Source organism: Drosophila albomicans, chromosome 2R (genome assembly GCF_009650485.2).
Source record: "Drosophila albomicans strain 15112-1751.03 chromosome 2R, ASM965048v2, whole genome shotgun sequence".
Classification (NCBI taxonomy): domain Eukaryota; kingdom Metazoa; phylum Arthropoda; class Insecta; order Diptera; family Drosophilidae; genus Drosophila; species Drosophila albomicans.
Window position 1 is genome coordinate 1,846,295 of NC_047631.2, and position 19,366 is coordinate 1,865,660.

At 32.5% G+C, this 19,366-nt stretch overlaps 2 protein-coding genes across 3 annotated transcripts; both read right to left on the bottom strand.

Moving 5' to 3' along the window:
• Positions 1–364: 364 nt before the first annotated feature.
• LOC117576318 (uncharacterized) lies at positions 365–16,939 on the bottom strand. 2 transcript variants are annotated; one of them, XM_052007786.1, is made up of 4 exons: positions 15,413–16,938; positions 14,964–15,356; positions 2,614–2,671; positions 365–2,490 (listed from the first exon to the last, which is right to left on the bottom strand). In XM_052007786.1, the coding sequence occupies exons 2-4, from the start codon at positions 15,324–15,326 to the stop codon at positions 2,360–2,362; spliced, it is 552 nt and encodes a 183-aa protein (XP_051863746.1). In that variant the 5' UTR covers positions 15,327–15,356; positions 15,413–16,938; the 3' UTR covers positions 365–2,359. The 2 variants fall into 2 exon arrangements, with proteins under 2 accessions (XP_051863746.1, XP_051863745.1); XM_052007785.1 differs by having other exon boundaries at positions 14,964–16,939.
• Positions 16,940–18,319: 1,380 nt separating this feature from the next.
• Positions 18,320–19,342, bottom strand: LOC117576315 (chymotrypsin-2). The gene is made up of 3 exons (XM_034260970.2): positions 19,157–19,342; positions 18,723–19,085; positions 18,320–18,661 (listed from the first exon to the last, which is right to left on the bottom strand). The coding sequence occupies exons 1-3, from the start codon at positions 19,295–19,297 to the stop codon at positions 18,359–18,361; spliced, it is 807 nt and encodes a 268-aa protein (XP_034116861.1). The 5' UTR covers positions 19,298–19,342; the 3' UTR covers positions 18,320–18,358.
• Between the last annotated feature and the right edge of the window lie 24 nt (positions 19,343–19,366).

A 19,366-nucleotide genomic window follows, 5' to 3' on the forward strand; every position in this document is an offset into this window, starting at 1 on the left:
GCAATTAGAAACTTTCTACATATAAATAAACTATTTGTTGGCCTATATTATAAGTTTATTAAATTAATAACAAATATTCTTTTCGAAACTTTACTAGAAAGCCCCTGCAGTTTGATGTCTAAACCTTACAACTGTATCATCCTCATGCATAGTATGTATATATACCTACATCTATCATATACGTACTGTGGGAAGCAAATATAATATATAAATATGTATATAATTAATCAAAAGGCATTTTGAAATTGCTCGACTATTTCCTTATAGATCAAACCAAATATAAGGGCACAAAGGTATTGTAGTTATGTGAGAACACAAGTAACAAAAATAGAAAGCATAAAATAGTCTAATAAGTATAATATATTCTAGATGAGCATTAGTAATAACTTATTTTATGCATGCAGTACTAACCAGAATATAATCGTAACAAAAAAAAGCAATATATTTAAACATAATTCAAAAAATGCATAAGGTTGTTTTTGGGTACGCTTTTATTGTTGTGTGAAATTGAATTAAGTTTTCAGAAGTTTAACATATATATTATAAGTATGTTAAATTTAGTATTTTGTATTTCACAATGGGTACACTAAAAACAAGTAAGAATTATACAGTCGAGTGTGCTCGACTGTAAAATACCAACTAGCTATTATGAGAAAAATCGAAAAAGGACAGTATTAATTTTGAAATATACAAAATTAGTATATCTCAAAATACTAAAAATATATCTGAGGCTATATTTGGTACATTGACATAGTACCACATTCCAAATATACCATTGAAATACCAAAATAAACCAGATTGTCAGACAAAGCAAGTAAGAATTTTTCCAATACAATAGTATTCCTTAAATAACTTCGACAATGTTTATCTCTTCGCAACCAAATTTTCAGAAATAACTAATAATATTGCTATTATTGTATGTTCCATTATCGCTTAGGCTTTATAATTACGCTTGTTATTCGATTTTTGTGTATTTGCGGGGCGGAAGTGGGCGTGGCAAAATTTTTATCAAACCTGATCTGCGTTTAAACTTAACAAACGCTGTCGAAAAAGAAATAAAGCTCTATCTCTTATAGTCTCTGAGATCCAGTGTTTCATACGGACAGACGGACAGACAGACAGACGGACGAACGGAATGACTATATCGTCTCGGCTGTTGACGCTGTTCAGAAACATATATACTTTATAGTGTCGGAGATGCCTTCTTCTGCCTGTTACATACAAGCACAAAATTATATTATGCTTCTACCCTATGGGTAGATGGAACGATTTTCATGAGGGTATCTTACAGCTTTCTTTCTTGTTTTTAAAATAAAGTTATCAAATTATAATTCAAAATAAACGTAAATATGGTTTTGAACGTGAACGATGTGTTGTGAGTTGCGAGTCGAGCTTATGTTGAAAATGTACCAAACACTTCGCGCATATATTTTGAATGCATAAGTTAACGTTTTTGAGTTTGTTTGTAAATTTGATGCTTCTTAGCAGAGTTTACTAAATACAGTTGGCAACGAAGGTAGTTTTAGGGACTACAGCTTCATAGGTCCGTCTATTAAAGTAAATTGCTTGAATTATCGAAAAAATCTCTAAACGGGGTTAATTTATTAATTTCATTAAATAATATAGTAACTGTATATTAAATAGTGCTTTCATTCTTCTGTTACAAATATCGGCTCAAAGCTTTTCCATTTCAAAAAGAACTCAGAAATTAGCACACACGAATTAATGCAATATTTGCTATGATTAACATTATCTATTTCTATTTTTCAAACCCTAATTTTCAACTCCATTACTACACAATTTTTATAGTTGAAAAAACTAATTGGTATAATACTAGTAGCTTTATAATAGCAACTATTCTCAATAGCAGTTAAGTTTATATATTCATATTTTAACAGGATAATCAGTTTTATATTATTATTAATTTTGTAGCATTTAATAATAAAATAAACATTGATTTAGAGTTTTGATTGGTATACTTAGTAAAATTTTCAATTTTAAGCTTTGTATATGGTTAGCTTATTAGAGCTCCACATTCAATTGAGGGCCCATTGTATAATTGGTATAATTTTGTTGTATCTTGCTTATAATTTAAATATTAAAATGGTATCTATACCATTATAGTTTTGCATTTGGGAAGACTTTAAAATGAATACAAACACATTGAGTTACTTGCGCAAAAGTATTACTGCTTCGTTGATTAAAATTAATATTTAAATAATTATTTGTTAATACTTTTTGCTTCTTTAGGTCCCGTTTACAGAAAATCTTTTATGAAAAAAGATAATTTCTAATATGCGTCTATATAAAATTAACAAAATGTGAATTTAACTAAGAATTTTGTTTTTGATCGAAAGGCTTAGAAGTTGTCAATAGTTAACCAAATTAAGTTAAGCAATGGGAAGACCAATAGCAAGATAGAATACTTTAAGTGTCCACCAGAATTGCAGCCATCCTCTGTGCAACAATATGTTTGGGTTTCCCAAATTTCTGTAAGCAAAAAATCGATAATAGTCATATAAAATCAAATCTTAGATATGAGGATAGATATATAATTATGTTAGTTTTTGGTCAATTTATAGACGATTTTTATTTTTGAAAATAAGAACTCACCCTTCTCAACGCATTCAGTTGCACAATCACGCACTGTTGACAATTCACTCACATATTTCTAGATAAAGAAAATAAGTAAAAAAGAAATTATTATTATTATTATTATTATTATTATTATTATTATTATTATTATTATTATTATTATTATTATTATTATTATTATTATTATTATTATTATTATTATTATTATTATTATTATTATTATTATTATTATTATTATTATTATTATTATTATTATTATTATTATTATTATTATTATTAGTGTACTCGACTGTGAGATACCCGCTACCCATTTTGAATAAAAGAAATATATTTTGCGGTATTTTTTTCAAAATATACCGAAGATACTGCAAAAATATTTAAAATATACCAAATGGTATATTTGGTATGTTGATATAGTACCGCATTTCAATATATACCATAGACGGGACATCATATCACATTGTCAGCGAAAGCAACTAAGTTGGCGTTTTTGCCCATACAAAAGTATTTCTATAATAACTTCGACAATTTCTATCTGATCGCAACCAAATTTTCAGGAATCATAACTACTATAGTAATTATTTTATACACCAAAATTCGCAACTCTAGCTCTCTCTAAAATTCCACTTGTTATTCGATTTTTTTGATTTTAGGGGGCGGAATTGAACGTGGCAAAAATTTGAAACAAACTTGATCTGCGTGCAAACATAACAAATGCTGTCGAAAAGTATAGCTCTATCTCTTATAGTCTCTGAGATCCAGTGTTTCATACGGACAGACTGACAGACGCACATGGCTAGATCGTCTCGGCTGTTGACGCTGATCAAGAATATATATACTTTATAGGGTCGGTAGAACGAGGCATCTACCTATTACATACATTTCCTGCCGGCACAAAGTTATAATACCCTTCTACCCTATGGGTAGCGGATATAAAAATATGCAAGGCAACCCAAGTATAACATTCGAGGATTTTTGCAGCTCTAAATCATGCTTATCAGTTCGCGTATGTTAGAACGAATAATCTTTACGTTTGATTTTATTAGAAGTTAACAGAAATTATTGCTATGGTTAAGGTATTGCATATTTGGCAGTAAGAGGCAGAACTCTTTGATACTTCGAGTGTTTCATTCACATTTCGATTATTAGCACAAGAAGGCGGAGTATGGAGTATTTATGACAGCAATTCACGCTGGATGAAACCGTTTTGCTATTCTCAGAATTTGGAACAAGCACCAATTTATGCATAATGCACAAAAGATTAATCCATTCCCTTTTTTTCTTCCAAAAAGCATCCCATCAATGAATTTCATATACAAAAGAAACGTTAATATGCCAATGGTTTCATAATTAGTTTATGCTTCTATCTTGGCCTTATAACGATAATTCGTGCAATGCTTACAGCCGTATCTGTATTTGGGCATGTAAAACTATTCTTACGCTAACCTTAGTCTTTGGTTTTTGCAAAAATTCGACTTATATTAATTATTATGACTATGAAACTAGATATACGGTTATTGAAATATCAGAATTTATAGCTATTGATACTTGCAACTTATTTTGTAACAATAGTATTCGACTTTATACTGTTACACTTATCTTATTACTAAAGTCGCAACAATAACATCTGCGACGATGAAATTCATATCCTAATAGTAAATAGTTGATGATTTAAGAGATCTTACGTTTATATGGATTTTTCATAAAACTTTTCAGTATTTATTTTATTAAATAAATATACATTGAAATTATTGTGAATATTTTCATCTTTTGTTTGTTTTTTTTTTTAATAAGCTTGTAATAACAATTTCACTGATTCACTTTCAATGCTCGACGGTGTATTGAATATTCTAAAGAATTACGTCTTTTATAGCAAACTTCTTATAACAACGAATTTTTACTGTTTCCCTCTAAAATTTACTATGTATCTCATATCTAGTATCAGCAATATGGGATTTATAAAGATACGCAATAGAGGTAATAAATATGCCCATAGTTCAAAGGTTTTATTTTTTTTATAACCATTTTATTGGTGAAAATATCTTAAAAATACAAATAATTTCATTTGTTCCGGATGTTGTCTGAATTCATCATATTTCAGGTTACATTTATTTCCCCTTTACAATGAATGTTTTTCAACTTTCGTGTCTCCGCCTATATTTATTCATCAATTCGATCTCGCGCTTGATGTTTTCGGAAACAGTCCCTTTTTGGTCCTTGTAATATTTTCGAAAAAATCTAAATTTGAGCATCTTCCTCAAATATACACAATTTTCAATACGGAGAAACTGAAAAATATCATCGTTAATTAGCGAAAAAAAAAACACTTATTAACATAACGGATATGAAGAATACCATGATTGCATACAAGACAATACCAAGTATAATGCCTCCATAAACGAAAAACACACTACAGACGATACTCTTGCCGAGTCGATAAAAGTTGAGGCTGTTATTGCCGTTCATAATAGAAACGGCAACTGCGAAGCCCATTATGAAAATGCAAATGACGATGGTAGTGCTTGCAACGGTAAATAGTTGAAGAGCAGTTAAGAACTGCAGCACTTTCCACATTCGCAATATGGTAATGGAAATAAGGAAGCCCATAATCATATTAATTACCAAATGCCTTTTGCTAGTGTCTTCAACTCTAAAGAAGAAGAATCTAAAAAATTCTCATTTTTCGAAACACGATAAAGGCTAAGAGAGCCATATTTAGTAGGAATATTCTGTTATTTACTTTGTTTTCCGAGTCTTGCAGCTCACGGGGATTGAACCATAACTTTACCGATAATGCTTTAAAAAATTAAATAACAATAATAACGTACAAAAACATACAAACACAGCACAATAAAAGATATATTCGAAATGTAGTTGAGATTCTTCAGCAATCTAATCGACTCCACTTCCGCAAATGGAATCAAACCATGAAAGGGTATTTGTATCAACATTATACAACACAAAGTCCATAAAAATCGCCCGAAGTGTTGTAATTAAGCCACTTATAATCGTGTAGATACTTCAGAATTGGCTAAAATATGTTCTTGATCAGCGTCAACAGCCGAGACGATCTAGCCATGTCCGTCTGTGTGTCTGTCCGTCCGTCCGTATGAAACACTGGATCTCAGAGACTATAAGAAATAGAACTATAATTTTTTTCGACAGCATTTGTTATGTTTGCACGCAGATCAAGTTTGTTTAAAATTTTTGCCACGCCCACTTCCGCCCCCGCAAATCAAAAAAATCTAATAACAAGCGTCATTTTAAAGCTAGAGTTGCGAATTTTGGTATATAATAATCACTATAGTAGTTATGATTCCTGAATTTGGTTGCGATCAGATAAAAATTGTCGAAGTTATTAAAGAAATACTTTTGTATGGGCAAAAACGCCTACTTACTAGGGGTCTTAGTTGCTTTGGCTGACAATCTGGTATATTGAGCCGTCTATGGTATATTTTGAATGCGGTATTATATCGATATACCACATATACCATTTGGTATATTTTTAGCATTTTTGCATTGTATTTGGTATATTTTGAGAATAATACTGCAAAATATACTGCTTTTTTTCAAATGGGTAGCGGATATCTTACAGTCGAGTACACTCGACTGTAGCTTTCTTACTTGTTTTAGAATATTTGCAGTATATTTGGTATATTTTGAGAATAATACCGCAAAATATATTGCTTTTAATCAAATTGGGTACCGGGTATCTCACAGACGAGTACACTCGACTGTAGCTTCTTACTTGTTTTTGTTTTTAATTTATAATAAATCAAATATTAACACTAACTACAAATTTAAGTTAAAAATAAGTTACTTTAAAAAAAAAAAAAAAATATGTCTATATATATATATATGGCGTCTATTCTGTTGACCAAGAAAAATGTGTCTTATTTTAAGTTGCTTGAAGAAAATGTTTGAAAACACAACTTACGTTATATTTTTATAATATTTTGAATATTATAATTGAAGTATTATTAAATAATCAAGATTTTTGCATATTAACTTTTCGTCAATAATTATTAAAATAATAAATATAAAACAAATTTGTGTGGAAAACTGAGTGCGTCTAACCCAAGACCAGCGCACAATGGCTGCGTCCATAGGCCAAAAATAAAGAAAGTCATAGCAATAAAAATGTACGAAAAGTAAACAAATCGTTTCTAAATTGTCCAACCTTTTTCATGGCAAACTAGATTTTTCTGGATATCTAACGGTTCTTTCTAAAAATAGAATTGAAGTGAACTTTGAAGTGATCAGTTCATTTATTACGTGTCCAAATTTATAATATTTGTAATGGATTTTGAAGTTGAAGGTATTTTCTAAAATTTGAGATATTATAAAAAAACGTACTTGTTAAACTCTTCTTGTTATATAATTAATTTGAAATAATACATGTTTTTTGTCTATATTTTGAACGTCTTTTTTATGTTTAGCTGTCCCTGTCTTCGTCTTTTGAGTTTGTGTTTATTTATAGTTTTTCATTTATTAATAGTTTTGATTTATTTTTTGTTTATTCCCTGCTTTAAACTTTAATAGGTTCTTCTTATAAGTGTGTATTCTCACGTTTATATGTTTTTAATGTATGGTGCAGCGAAGAAGGTAGCGCCGTTGAAAGGCGAACAAAATTGATTGAAGTTATAGAAGCAAATATTATTTAATAATATAATAATAATATAATAATAACGGCTATATTGTTGATAAGAGTGAAGTGTCAAAGCGAATTGAATACGTTTGTAAGAGGATTATAACGTTTTGGGTTAATTACAAACGCATGAAATCTTCAATTCTCCAATATCAATCTGATTGGTTGAATGAAAAGGAATCAATACCGATACCATGCGCCCAATCAACATCAAAAAATCTGAGCCGTTTGTATGGAAGCTATATGATACGACTTATTTACAGTGTGTTTAAAATATTTTTATAGATTTTTGGATTTTTCACGCATGTACATCTTTGATCTTTGGTGTACAGAAGTGGGCACGAATGAAGAAGAAAGCAGCAATATAATTTAAATATAATATATATATAATATATATATAGTATATATATAGTATATATATAGTATATCTTGGATTCCAATTGGCGCACAATCGGCATATAAGCCATAATAAGGTTGTATGGGAGCTATAGGATATAGTCCTCCGATGTATCCAATTTTTTTACTATATATACAAAATATTTTTTTAAATTTTTGGGGAACATTTCATAACGATATCTCAACTGGAAATATTTTTGGCCGCGGCTTCATACAAGCCCAACCACTGTGCGGTGTATCGTCTCGGCTATTGACGCCGATTTTATTATATTGCAGTTGCAGTTAATTGCATTTAGAAAAATACTTAAAATAATCAAATTGTTCTATCGTTATGGGTTTCACATATTAATTAACATTATTTTGTATAATTGTGTACCTTTTCCCAATTCTATAACGTATAAAAGGTTAAATATTTCTAATTTAAAAAAATTAAATTTTATATTTTAATACTGCTATTATGTAGTGTTATTAATATTTCTATCTTTTGTAATTATTAATTTTCTTTACTTTGTTGATCCTCTTGATTGAATACGTTAATTGAAGCCTCTACTAATGGAATAATGTTATGCGTAGAACTCTTAACACTATGGAGTGTTGCCATTGTAGTATCAATTAGTATATATAGGGGATTTCATTAGACTTTCCTAGCTAGTAACATTGTTTAAAATTACTTATAGAGCCCATACTATAGCCAAAATTAGGGTGTGAGTGGTTTCGCCAACTTTTCAAATCGATAATTCGCAAAAATTAACTACAAAATGCTTAGAAAGATCATAAGTTTTTTTAAGTAATAATTAAGCTATTATTTTCAATGACTTTATCAGAAAACACAGAAAATACATTTGCATTTCCTGTTTGCAAATTCGAACACAATTCTTGAAGCAAACGCACTGAGAAAAGTGTTTCGTAAGTAAGTACACGTACAACTAAATAAGAGAAAGCGATTATTAAATAAAAGAAATCAAAATAAATTTGGTTATCTTATAATAATATTTATAATCTTAAATATACTATGTATACATATATACATATTATTAAAATCTATGTCTTATTTTAAATGTTCTCGAAATCAAGGTGTTCTTAATACAAAATTGACTGTAGCTTTCTTACATTTTACTTTTTTTATAATAAAGTTACATTTAGCATGTCAAGAGCGCTCGACTGTGAGCTAACCACTGCCCAGAATCTTTTATATAGTATTTGAATGTAGCTGAGCTATGTTGAGTTCATAATAGAAGTTATACATTTTTATTTTTTCTTTACCAAATTTTCAGAAATCACAAAAACAACAATTGTATCACAAATCTACCACGAATCGAAACATTAACTTTATTAATATTTGTTTTTTTTTTTTTAATTACATTGACGGAGATGGGCATAGAAAAAATCAAACTTGATCTGCGTGCAGCAATAATTATTCGGACCTTGAGCGACGAGTGTGTCGAGTTAAAAAAAAATACATTTGCCTTTTTCTATTTAAAATACTGTACTCCTAGCAACACAGGGGAAAAAAAAACAAAATGGTTGCGTAACTTTCAGAGGAGTGGCAGGTAAGGATACGCAAAAACCAACTACGACCCCGTACAAAAATCTGACGACACAAATCAACAGCGACTAAATTGAACGTCAACATGCCTTTGACTGTTCCAAATAGCATGTCAATGTGTGTGTATGTATGAGAGCCGCTGTTGGCCACTTAAAGGAAACGAAGTGGTGACACATACACATACACTCATATGAATAGAATTGAACCAGACCTCACAGCAGCTATATCTATGCTAAACAGCAGCCTATTGCAAGTGCTCGCAACTGTTGACGTAAGGTAACTCAAGGAGTTAAAAGTGTGCCAAAATGTCTATCTTTCGAGTAAGTGGCCCGGTATTAAGAGTGCTATCAACATCCGCTAAATGGCACGTCGGTAAATGGCACGTTATCTATTGAAAGGATTGTATAGGGCCATCAATAACTTGGTATGCAATATGGCAATAGCTTGTCGTTAGTCTTGTTATAGGCATAAAGTGCTTTTCTAGTAACCAAAAGAGTCATTTATACAGCTTCAGATACCTCAGAAAATAATTTAGTTATGAGAATAACATATATGTATGTATTCTCATAATAAGCGACACAGATACAAAAAAAAATCGTGAAATCCCCAAAGTGCTGACAGTGAAATACTACATACATATATAAAGCATTCAGTAATATGAGCCTTTAATAATAATTGCATTGAGATTTTCGAAATATAAATTAAGCTCCCTCTATTGTTTTTATAACCGCTACCCATAGGGTAGAAGAGTATTATAACTTTGTGCCGGCAGGAAATGTATGTAATAGGTAGAAGGAGGCATCTCCGACCCTATAAAGTATATATAATATATTATTGATTAGCGTCAACAGCCGAGACGATCCGTCCGTATGAAACTCTGGATCTCAGAGACTATAAGAGATAGAGCTATAATTTTTTTTCGACAGCATTTGTTATGTTTGCACGCTGATCAAGTTTGTTTCCACGCCCCCTTCTGCCACCGCAAATCAAAAAATCGAATAACAAGCGTAATTTTAAAGTTAGAGCTGCGAATTTGTATATACACAATAACAACTATAGTAATTGTGATTCCTGAAAATTTGGTTGCGATCAGATTAAAATTATGGAAGTTATTAAAGAAATACTTTTGTATGGGCAAAAACGCCTACTTAGTTGCTTTGGCTTTCAATCTGGTATATTGTGTCGTCTATGGTATATTTTCAATGTGTTACTATATCGATATACCAAATATACAATTTAGTATATTTTTAGTATTTTTTAACTTTTTGGTATATTTTAAAAAATACCGCAATATTATTTAAAAGGGTAGCGGGTATCTCACAGTCGAGCACACTCGACTCTAACTTTCTTAATTGTTATTATTATAAATAACATGAAACAATTTTTTCAATAGATACTCCATCATTATATTTACACAATAAAACAATAGAAACGAATACGGTATAAAGACGTATCTATACATGCACAAAATATATATGTACATATACATATATGTAGATACATATGTGCAAAAGTTGACAAAGTATCATAGTGGGGATTGTCGTTTGGACTAAAGACTAAACAGTTGCGAATTTATTTAACACACAAAAGACACATCCACAAACAAAAATACTACTTTGGGTAAATGATCCCAAAAACAAATTATTTTTCTTCTTCTGTCTCTTTTTGCCCCATGCATAAATTTTGCCACACCCTCAACTTACTAGTTAGCCACAGCTGCGATGGGACACTCGCAAACTGGTTTAGCTTCTGTTAAGAATGCTGAGCGGAGAATCATTTTTCATAAAGTCTTTGCAAGTATACCAAACTTATTTAAGCATACGCATCTTATACAAATTGAGTGGTGTTCTGGCAATAGTTTGCATGTACATACATATATATCCCCCATTTATAAATTTATATAAGAAAAAGCAAAATAATTCTATTATTTTCAGAGATTATAATTATTGTAATGTACCAAAAATCGCTTCAAAACTACTTTTGCTTTGGAGTGCTAAATCAGAAGTGGGGAAAATTAAAAACAAACTTGATCTGCGCGTAAAAATAACAAGCGCTATCTTAAAAATTAAAGCTTTTCTTTTCTAATCTCTAAGATCTATGTATTCATACGGACCAGCGGTCAGTCAGACGGACGTGGCTGTATCGTCCTGTTGTTGATGCTTCCTATTACATGGATTTTGTGTGGGCACAAAGTTAAAAACACCCTTATAAAAATGGCTTTGACATGCCATAAATAAATCCCAACAGTTTTTTTAGTCTCACTTGGCAACCTTTTTCAACAGCAAATTGTCAGTTTATTCATTCATTTCGAATTCGAAATTTAAGGTTTAACAAAAAACTTAAAGTTTACATAAACATCCCTACATCATCCTTACTTAGATTAATTTTGTAACCTAGCAAGAAAAGCAGGAAATTAAAATCATTCTAGTCAATATTTTTAAAACCGGATACCATGCTAGAATAGTTGATTATCCTCCATAGCTTTCTATTTCGCTAAGCAATGTGCCATAACACATGAAGTAATGACACAACACAGTGTTTATATGATATTTTTCTTGTACAATATCGCATTTTTTGGGTTATCTTTCATCACACGTGCACGGGAGATGCATTTTGTGATCTTATTTTTGAGGAGATTTAATGCGACCCCTTCATGTTTATGCTTGAACAACAGGCCTTTTTAGTCGAATACAAGGATTTCTGATAAAAACCGCAAAAACGTATACTGCAGAATTTGGTACTCGATGGTATAATTTTAATGCAGTAGTTTATCGATATATTACTTACTTCTTAGAAATAGAGTGGAATAATTTACTTAAAACCACACAGGTAAATGTAGTTTACAAACCGAGATTAAAAAGTAAGTCTCCGTAATGAAAGTTTCTTGCAGTTTTTCAGTATCAGTAGTAAACACCTGCTTAGATAGTTTATATTCAATGAAAAGTGTTGTTTTACAGTTAATATAAAATATATTTCTAATTAATTTTTTTTAATTGTGCCTATCCTGAAAATAAAACGGCATAGACAAAAGGCAAGTTTTATTATTATTTCTTCGTTCCGCAGTCGAACTGAAACTGAACTAAATTCAACACCGTAATTTTAAAGCAAGAGTTGTTTCAAAAAACTGCAAGAATTGTATGTAACTGGTAGAGGAAACCTTCTCCAACAATCAGTTTCTATAGCCAAGACGATATCCGTGTCCGTCTGTCTGTCTGTCCATACCAACCCCTCAGAGACTATTAAAGACAGAGCTATAATTTTTCTGACAGCACTTTATAAAAATAAAAATATTTACTTGTTTTATAAATGTATTTTGACTCATCTCATTGCAATAAGGAATTGTATTCGTTATTACAATAAAATTATAACAATATACATACATAGTATGTATGTATTCTATTGGTCTGTCTCTTATGCCTGAGCTTGAGATATTGTGCATTGCAATTATGTTCATGGGATTGCCTAGAGCTTATAATCTTTCAGTTCTAGTCTTGACTTCTTGCAACTGAAAAAGAATGCATATATAAATTTATTTTCGGAATTTATTGACTTTTTTCTATTAGCCAATGAGTAGAGAGAATATTTCATGGTCTACCTTTACCACAAGGAATTGTGCTTCAGAAACTTGAAGGGTGCCTTTAAGACAGCTGTTATCACAACGATACATCGACATCGACAAAAACAGCTTATAAATAACACTCCAACTTTTTCTATGTATGTATATGCGTACATATGTACATATTTATATTATAACAAAGATGGCATTTACATGCGCAGGGATAATGTGAAAGAGGGCTCCAGCTGCCACAGTTTCAGCTGTTGTTATCTTTGTTAATGATGATGATGTAGCTGTTGTTGTTGTTGTTGCTGGGTCTTCTCGTCAGTGTATATTGCATGTATTACCATTTAAACAAAAGTTTATTTATGTTGCCTACTTTTTGGGACAGCTAGGCGCCACCACGATGTCGGACCTTTCCAAAGCTTTGTCTAAAGCTGGGTTGAATAATGCGGCTAATTAAATAAATGCCTTGTTGTAAATAAAACAAGTAAAAACGCTATGCTTGAATCTGTTTGCCTTGCTGTGAGTACTGAACAAGTTTTGCCTTTAACGCGATGTATTCGGGCCTTGCAATTTACATAGAAGGAGTATTACATGTCCCTTTATAGTCAGTTTTTAGAATTAATCCAGTAAACAGCTAATAAATGGCAAATATCTAAACGATACTACTTTGCAAATGGGAAGCTAAAAGTTATAGAGATAAAAAAGAACATCACACAAATATGCGAATGCTCAAAACCTTTACTAAGACTAAAGATGCATTTCATATATATGTAATTTGTGAAAAAGTTTCAGCTTGACTGTGTTATGTTTTACCCGCTGTCAGGTAACTGAAGATATAGTTAGTAAAAAAAAGAGAATTCACTTTTCGGTTTAAATTTCTCACCAACCTCAGTGAAACAACGGAACTTTGCCAGAAGCCTCATAATTTTCCAGAAGAATTCATAATGACAACAGCTGATTGTTGTCTCTTATTCTTCATCTTCTTTTCGAAATGATAGTTAAGAATTAATGTAGAGATGCGCTCTAGACGATACCAATTTTTAGCTCAATTTATATTTTCGCAAATCCAGATATGAAGCAACAAGCAATTAGTGTTTTGATACTTTTTGCTATATACTTTTATAATCCATAACATTGTAACATTATTCGTTTCGACGAGAACTTATTCGTTCCACAGTACCTGAATCATATGCCTTAAGACTAGTCTTTTGTGGGATAGGCATGGCTGCGGCATATACTCGTCCTCTATGCGATTAATATTTAATCATTGCCGAGCGCCTAACAGCTTCTTGGTTTCTGGTCTTATAATTGCTTAAGTGCAATGGCAAATCGGGTTTATGTAATAGTATGTGGACCCCAAAACGAATAAAAAATGTTAGACAGTTACCTGAGGCATTTGTGTATACAATAATATGGTATTAAGATTGTTCCCTTCATGATTTATGTTTTAACTTAGTATTGCATACACTTCTATTCATTATTGAAATTAATAAGTAAGATGGACTTGAAGGTTATATAAATATGAACTTTACAATACCTAAAGTAAAACCACATCAATTCAAATTCTAAAAATAATTGCCTAGTTTAATTTTTTACATAAAAGAAAAAAGTAGTTTTTCAATAACTTTTCTTGTTGATCAATCAGGCAATAATTATCATATATTACAAATGATTTTAAAATGTTCAAGCAAAATAAGGCTTCGAAGAACTAAGATGACTGTGAACAGCACAAATAAAAGTGCATAGCAATTTCCAACGAGAGTTTAAATGAAAGATACTTAAGCTTTGTACTGATTTGCATTCCAGCTGTTGAACTTCGTATTCTCAAATAAGATTGAAAGTATTTCACTTTTAATAATATTTAATTATTTTTCAATCGCATCACAGCACCACATTCACATTGAGATCAAGATCAAAAAAGGAAAGAGGAAGTCCTAGTGTGTATAAACTTATCGATATATGAAATATATGCCTAGAGCTATTATGCATTACTTAAGGATAAAGCCTAAAGTTACCCTATAAAAGTGGACTCAAATTGGGTTGCCTTGAGACCATGTTCATATTTACATACATAGCCACATATTTTATATATATATATATACATATATATATCATATATACGAGTATGTTTAACACTTACTAAATAATAGACAAAGTTAAAGTTGCTCTCAAATCTTGAAATACTTTATGTCAGGTAGAGGTTAAGGCGTACTTACCACACAAAACTTCTCAGTTCTCTTGGTGCATTCCTTGAGATAAAGATGCTCAATCTCCTTGGAATAGTTTGTACATGGGGTAATGGAACCTACGCCTTCATTGTACTGTCCGCACATGTGGCACTTCAGACCTTCGACAAGTCCAAAGTTGCTGATGCAACACAAGATGGTGGCCAGCAGCATTAGCGTAAAGAGAGGTCCAGTGGCACGAGCAGAAGCAGAAGTAGAAGCTGCTGTTGCTGTTGCTGTCGCTGTTGAATGTGCTGCACGACTAGCCTTAGAGAACTGCTTGGATGACATGACATTGAAGACAGTGACGACCGACGTTGGCATTCCATTTAGGTTAGCTTGCTTCATTTTCATACGAATTTTGACCTTTGACTCGGGGAGCAGCTGCACACAAACACAAATACAGCTTCAGCTACAAACACACACTCTCTCACACTTACAGAAATTGCAATTTCGCTATGTTCGCCAATTTCTTTGCCTCTTTTGGTATTTTTATTTCGCTTTTCGTTTTCGGTCACAAACGCTTCCTATATTCGCAGAGTCAGTTGTTGTTGGACTTATGTATTTAGACGTTAACTACGAAAGGTAATACAATAGAAAAGCAATAGGTATTCAGTTCAAGTTAATATGTACGTAATTGCCTCCCTTCTAATTCACTCGATATGGCTCCCTTTAAAAATAAAACCTCATATAAGCTCTCGATAATACGAAAAGGAATGTAAATAGTTTAATATCATTGTAAAATAAATATAATTTTTATTTAGCAAGTTAGTAGAACGCAGTCGCTTTCCAGGAAGATATTGTATTAAATTGGATTACAAATATTACTTTTATATATTATCTATTTAGGAAATTGATTCCACGCAACATTATATTTAAAGGCAGCTATTAATACCAGCCCTAGAATATTATTCTACGAATTCATTTCTTTTGAACACATTATCTGAAGCGATTGCATAATCATATAAGCAAAATGTTTGGTTGCATTTCAATATTTTTTGTATTTGAACATTTCTTGTTCGTTCTTAAATTTTCTCGTGTCTGTAAAGTGTACACATATATGTATTTGTATTACGGCTGAAATGTTTATTTTCTGTGGCCGCATTTTCAAAGAAACCAGATTGAAGCAAATCTGACAACCAGATCTGTCTTAAAGAGAATTTAAAAATTCGTAGCAAATTGCTCTCGCTGTTGCTTTAATTGTGTAGATGTCCCGAATTGAATGTCTATGTTGGATGTAAACGCACATGTACAAACGGTTGTACGAATATGTGTGTCACGTGGCATATCCATGGAGTGTTGAGTTTTCACAAAATTTCACAACTTGCTGCAGAGCACTTTGAGAGCACCCAGCCCCAAATTGTAAGCCTTTGTAAAACTTTTGTATTCTTTTTTTGTTGCCTACTTTTGGGCTTTGATTTGATTTCGGGTGTCATCAGAAATTGGGGCAGGTGGTGAAAATGGGGTAGAGCGGGTGGTTACGTTTTTTTCTCCGCCCAAAATGAGTGGTAAACACCAAGCATATGAAGACTTGCTGTGTTGAATACCATCTGCAGTTCTAGTAGCTGCTGCACTGCACTGCCCATCAGCAGCCAAGCCAAGCCAATTAGCAAATTTTGTTTAATTATATGAGCAAATGGCGCCATCGTTATGTCCATGAAGAGTAATCTTCAACGTTCTCCCTTGTCACAACAACAACCATTGCACGCTAAAAACGTTCATAATCAACACAAGAGCGAATCATCATTGAGATCTCGAAATTCAAGTTGAGCTTTTGCAACGATAGTAAAATAGTTAGTACGTATCACAGTTTAATACAGTTCTGTATTCTAGATTTACTTCCAAGAAATACAGTATGTTTTTTTCATTTCATTTTCATTATAAGCAAAAACAACGCAAATACTTTTTTGTTATGCCCTTGTTCATCCGCTTAAACCGTGCGTCGCGTTCGAAATAAAATTGTCGACTGCTGCAAAATAAAATGGTCCACGAGCGGAACGTATCGCATGCTACGAGCTACGAGTTACAAGCTGCTAGCTACGAGCCGCGAGCTGTGTACTAGGTTTGTGCTGCAGACACTCGAGTGGTTGTTCGTGTGTACAATTCGAGTGTACGTATGTAGGTATGTATGTGCATATGTACATGTGTTCATATGGTACATTCGATAGCCAATGTTTCAGCATCTATGCGATTGAGTGCTGTTTATGGACCACAACTGAAGATCGTACAGAAATTTATTGATTACCACAGCCACATTAAAGTGCACCAAACGCGTTGACCCATGGCATAAAGACAACACTTTTAAAAATTTATTAGACAATTAAATCAGGATTTATTGAAAAGGACTCACAACTCAACTCCCTAGTCAAAATTAATTGTTACATTTTTACTGTGGTTCAAGCGAATTTGGATTAACACAAATTCGATTCATTTCCATTTTATTCTTAAATAATTTCAAAACAATAGTTTATCACAATAGAGTATCAGCTGATTTCAGTAGTTGATTTAAGTTTAAACTATGTATGTATTTTTCATTTTTCAATCTCGTTTTATTTGTATACTGTACTTCGTAACTGAAAATTAATTTTCTATGAACTTATGCCAAGTTTATTCACTTGTGTGTAGCGCATAGTACAAATGTTGTTCTCGTAATACTGCAATGTTATAAAGCTGTTAGTATACAGAAAACATTCGGCTTTTATCGAACATGTCTGTTGTATGACGAGCATTCAAAACTGTATCAGACTGATGGACAAGTTGCTATAAAATGATGTACGTAAGCTTTTAGGTTCTGACATTGACTGGCAGTTTTAAATTCTTTATATTACCACTTTCAGGCGACAATCTAATTGAGATAAACTATCCAACATAAGCTGAAAATAGAAATCCGAACAGAAAACATTTCACAGGTCAATCACTGCAAATTGTATGAGAATAATGTAAAACGCAATTCAAATTCAATTCAATTCATTTTATCAGATTTCAACAAGTTTGTCTCCATTCATGTAAGATTATATTAATATATTATTTAGATATTGATATTTCCGTTATTCGATTTCCGATGTGGCATTTACTGAGCAATAAAATCGCAGCGAATGCTTAATCTTAATCCAAACTATATCCACATACAACTTTGCAACTTTGTAACCTAATCATGTTGTGTTCATCTTTTTGTGATTTCATAGTCAGGTGCAAGCTTTTTGGCGCTTAACCGATAAAAACATTATTTATGATCGATGATAGAAGTCACATAGATTTACAACATCACTCAAGATCTATAATAAGTCAAATAATAAATGGCAAGCATTTAAGTGTTTTCCAACATTTCAATCGAGCGAACTAGAGGCTTTGAAAAATAAGGTCATGAGGACATTTATTTGACGTATCTATGGCAATATTATTTGATTCTTTATAATCCACTCGACATAGCTAGACACCTTGCAGTATACACCTGGATAGGGGGCGACAGTACACGGCTTGATGCTCCAAGACACAATGCCAACTTGCTGGCCATTATATATCAGAGGACCTCCGGAGTCGCCGCTGCACTGTCCTTTGCCGCCCTCATCGACTCCACCACAAATGTGGTAACGACCATCAGTGGCTCCGTTGTGACGTGATGTGCATTCTGCATCGGAATAAATCTTGAGACCAACCCTCTGCAATGTTGTCTGAATTGTGCCACCCGTCTATAAATGTGTAAACTGGATTAAGTTACAGTTGACTCACAACACATCATATCGCACTTACCGCATTCAGTCCCCAGCCAATAAGTTCACCAGCCGCTCCCTCCTCAACCTGGGGTGTTGCAAAATTAAGTGTCGGCAACTGAACCGGGGCAACAGTTTTATAGTCAAACTCAAAGGGCTCGGCCACTTGGATTAGCGCAATATCATTGGCATAGTTGTCTGATGGACTGTAGAGTTCATGCTGAATTATACGCTTAACCGCAACCACGTTGGGTCCTTTCGCAGCGATATTCGTCACGCCATATTGCACAGAAAGTGATGAAGCGGTACGTCCGGCTACACAATGAGCTGCTGTCATTACAAACTGGTTGGAAACAATGGACCCACCGCAGGAATGCGAGCCAGTTGATCCGCGCAATGAGATCTGTGAACGAGCATGACATGGACGACGTTAACATCTATTCGGAAGTTTAACTTTTCAGCTCATTAACTCACCACAAAAGGATAATCATTGACATTGGCATCAGTGCCGTTCACAACACGACCCATTGGAGGTGCAGCATGAACATTGATATTACCAATAGCTACTATGGCCAGTATCAGGACTGGCAAAGCGCACTTCGTTCCCCAAAGCATGTTGTTTCGTCGCCAAGACAATAATATGGTTATGGTCTCTTTGGTTCTTTATACTGCACCTTTTATAGC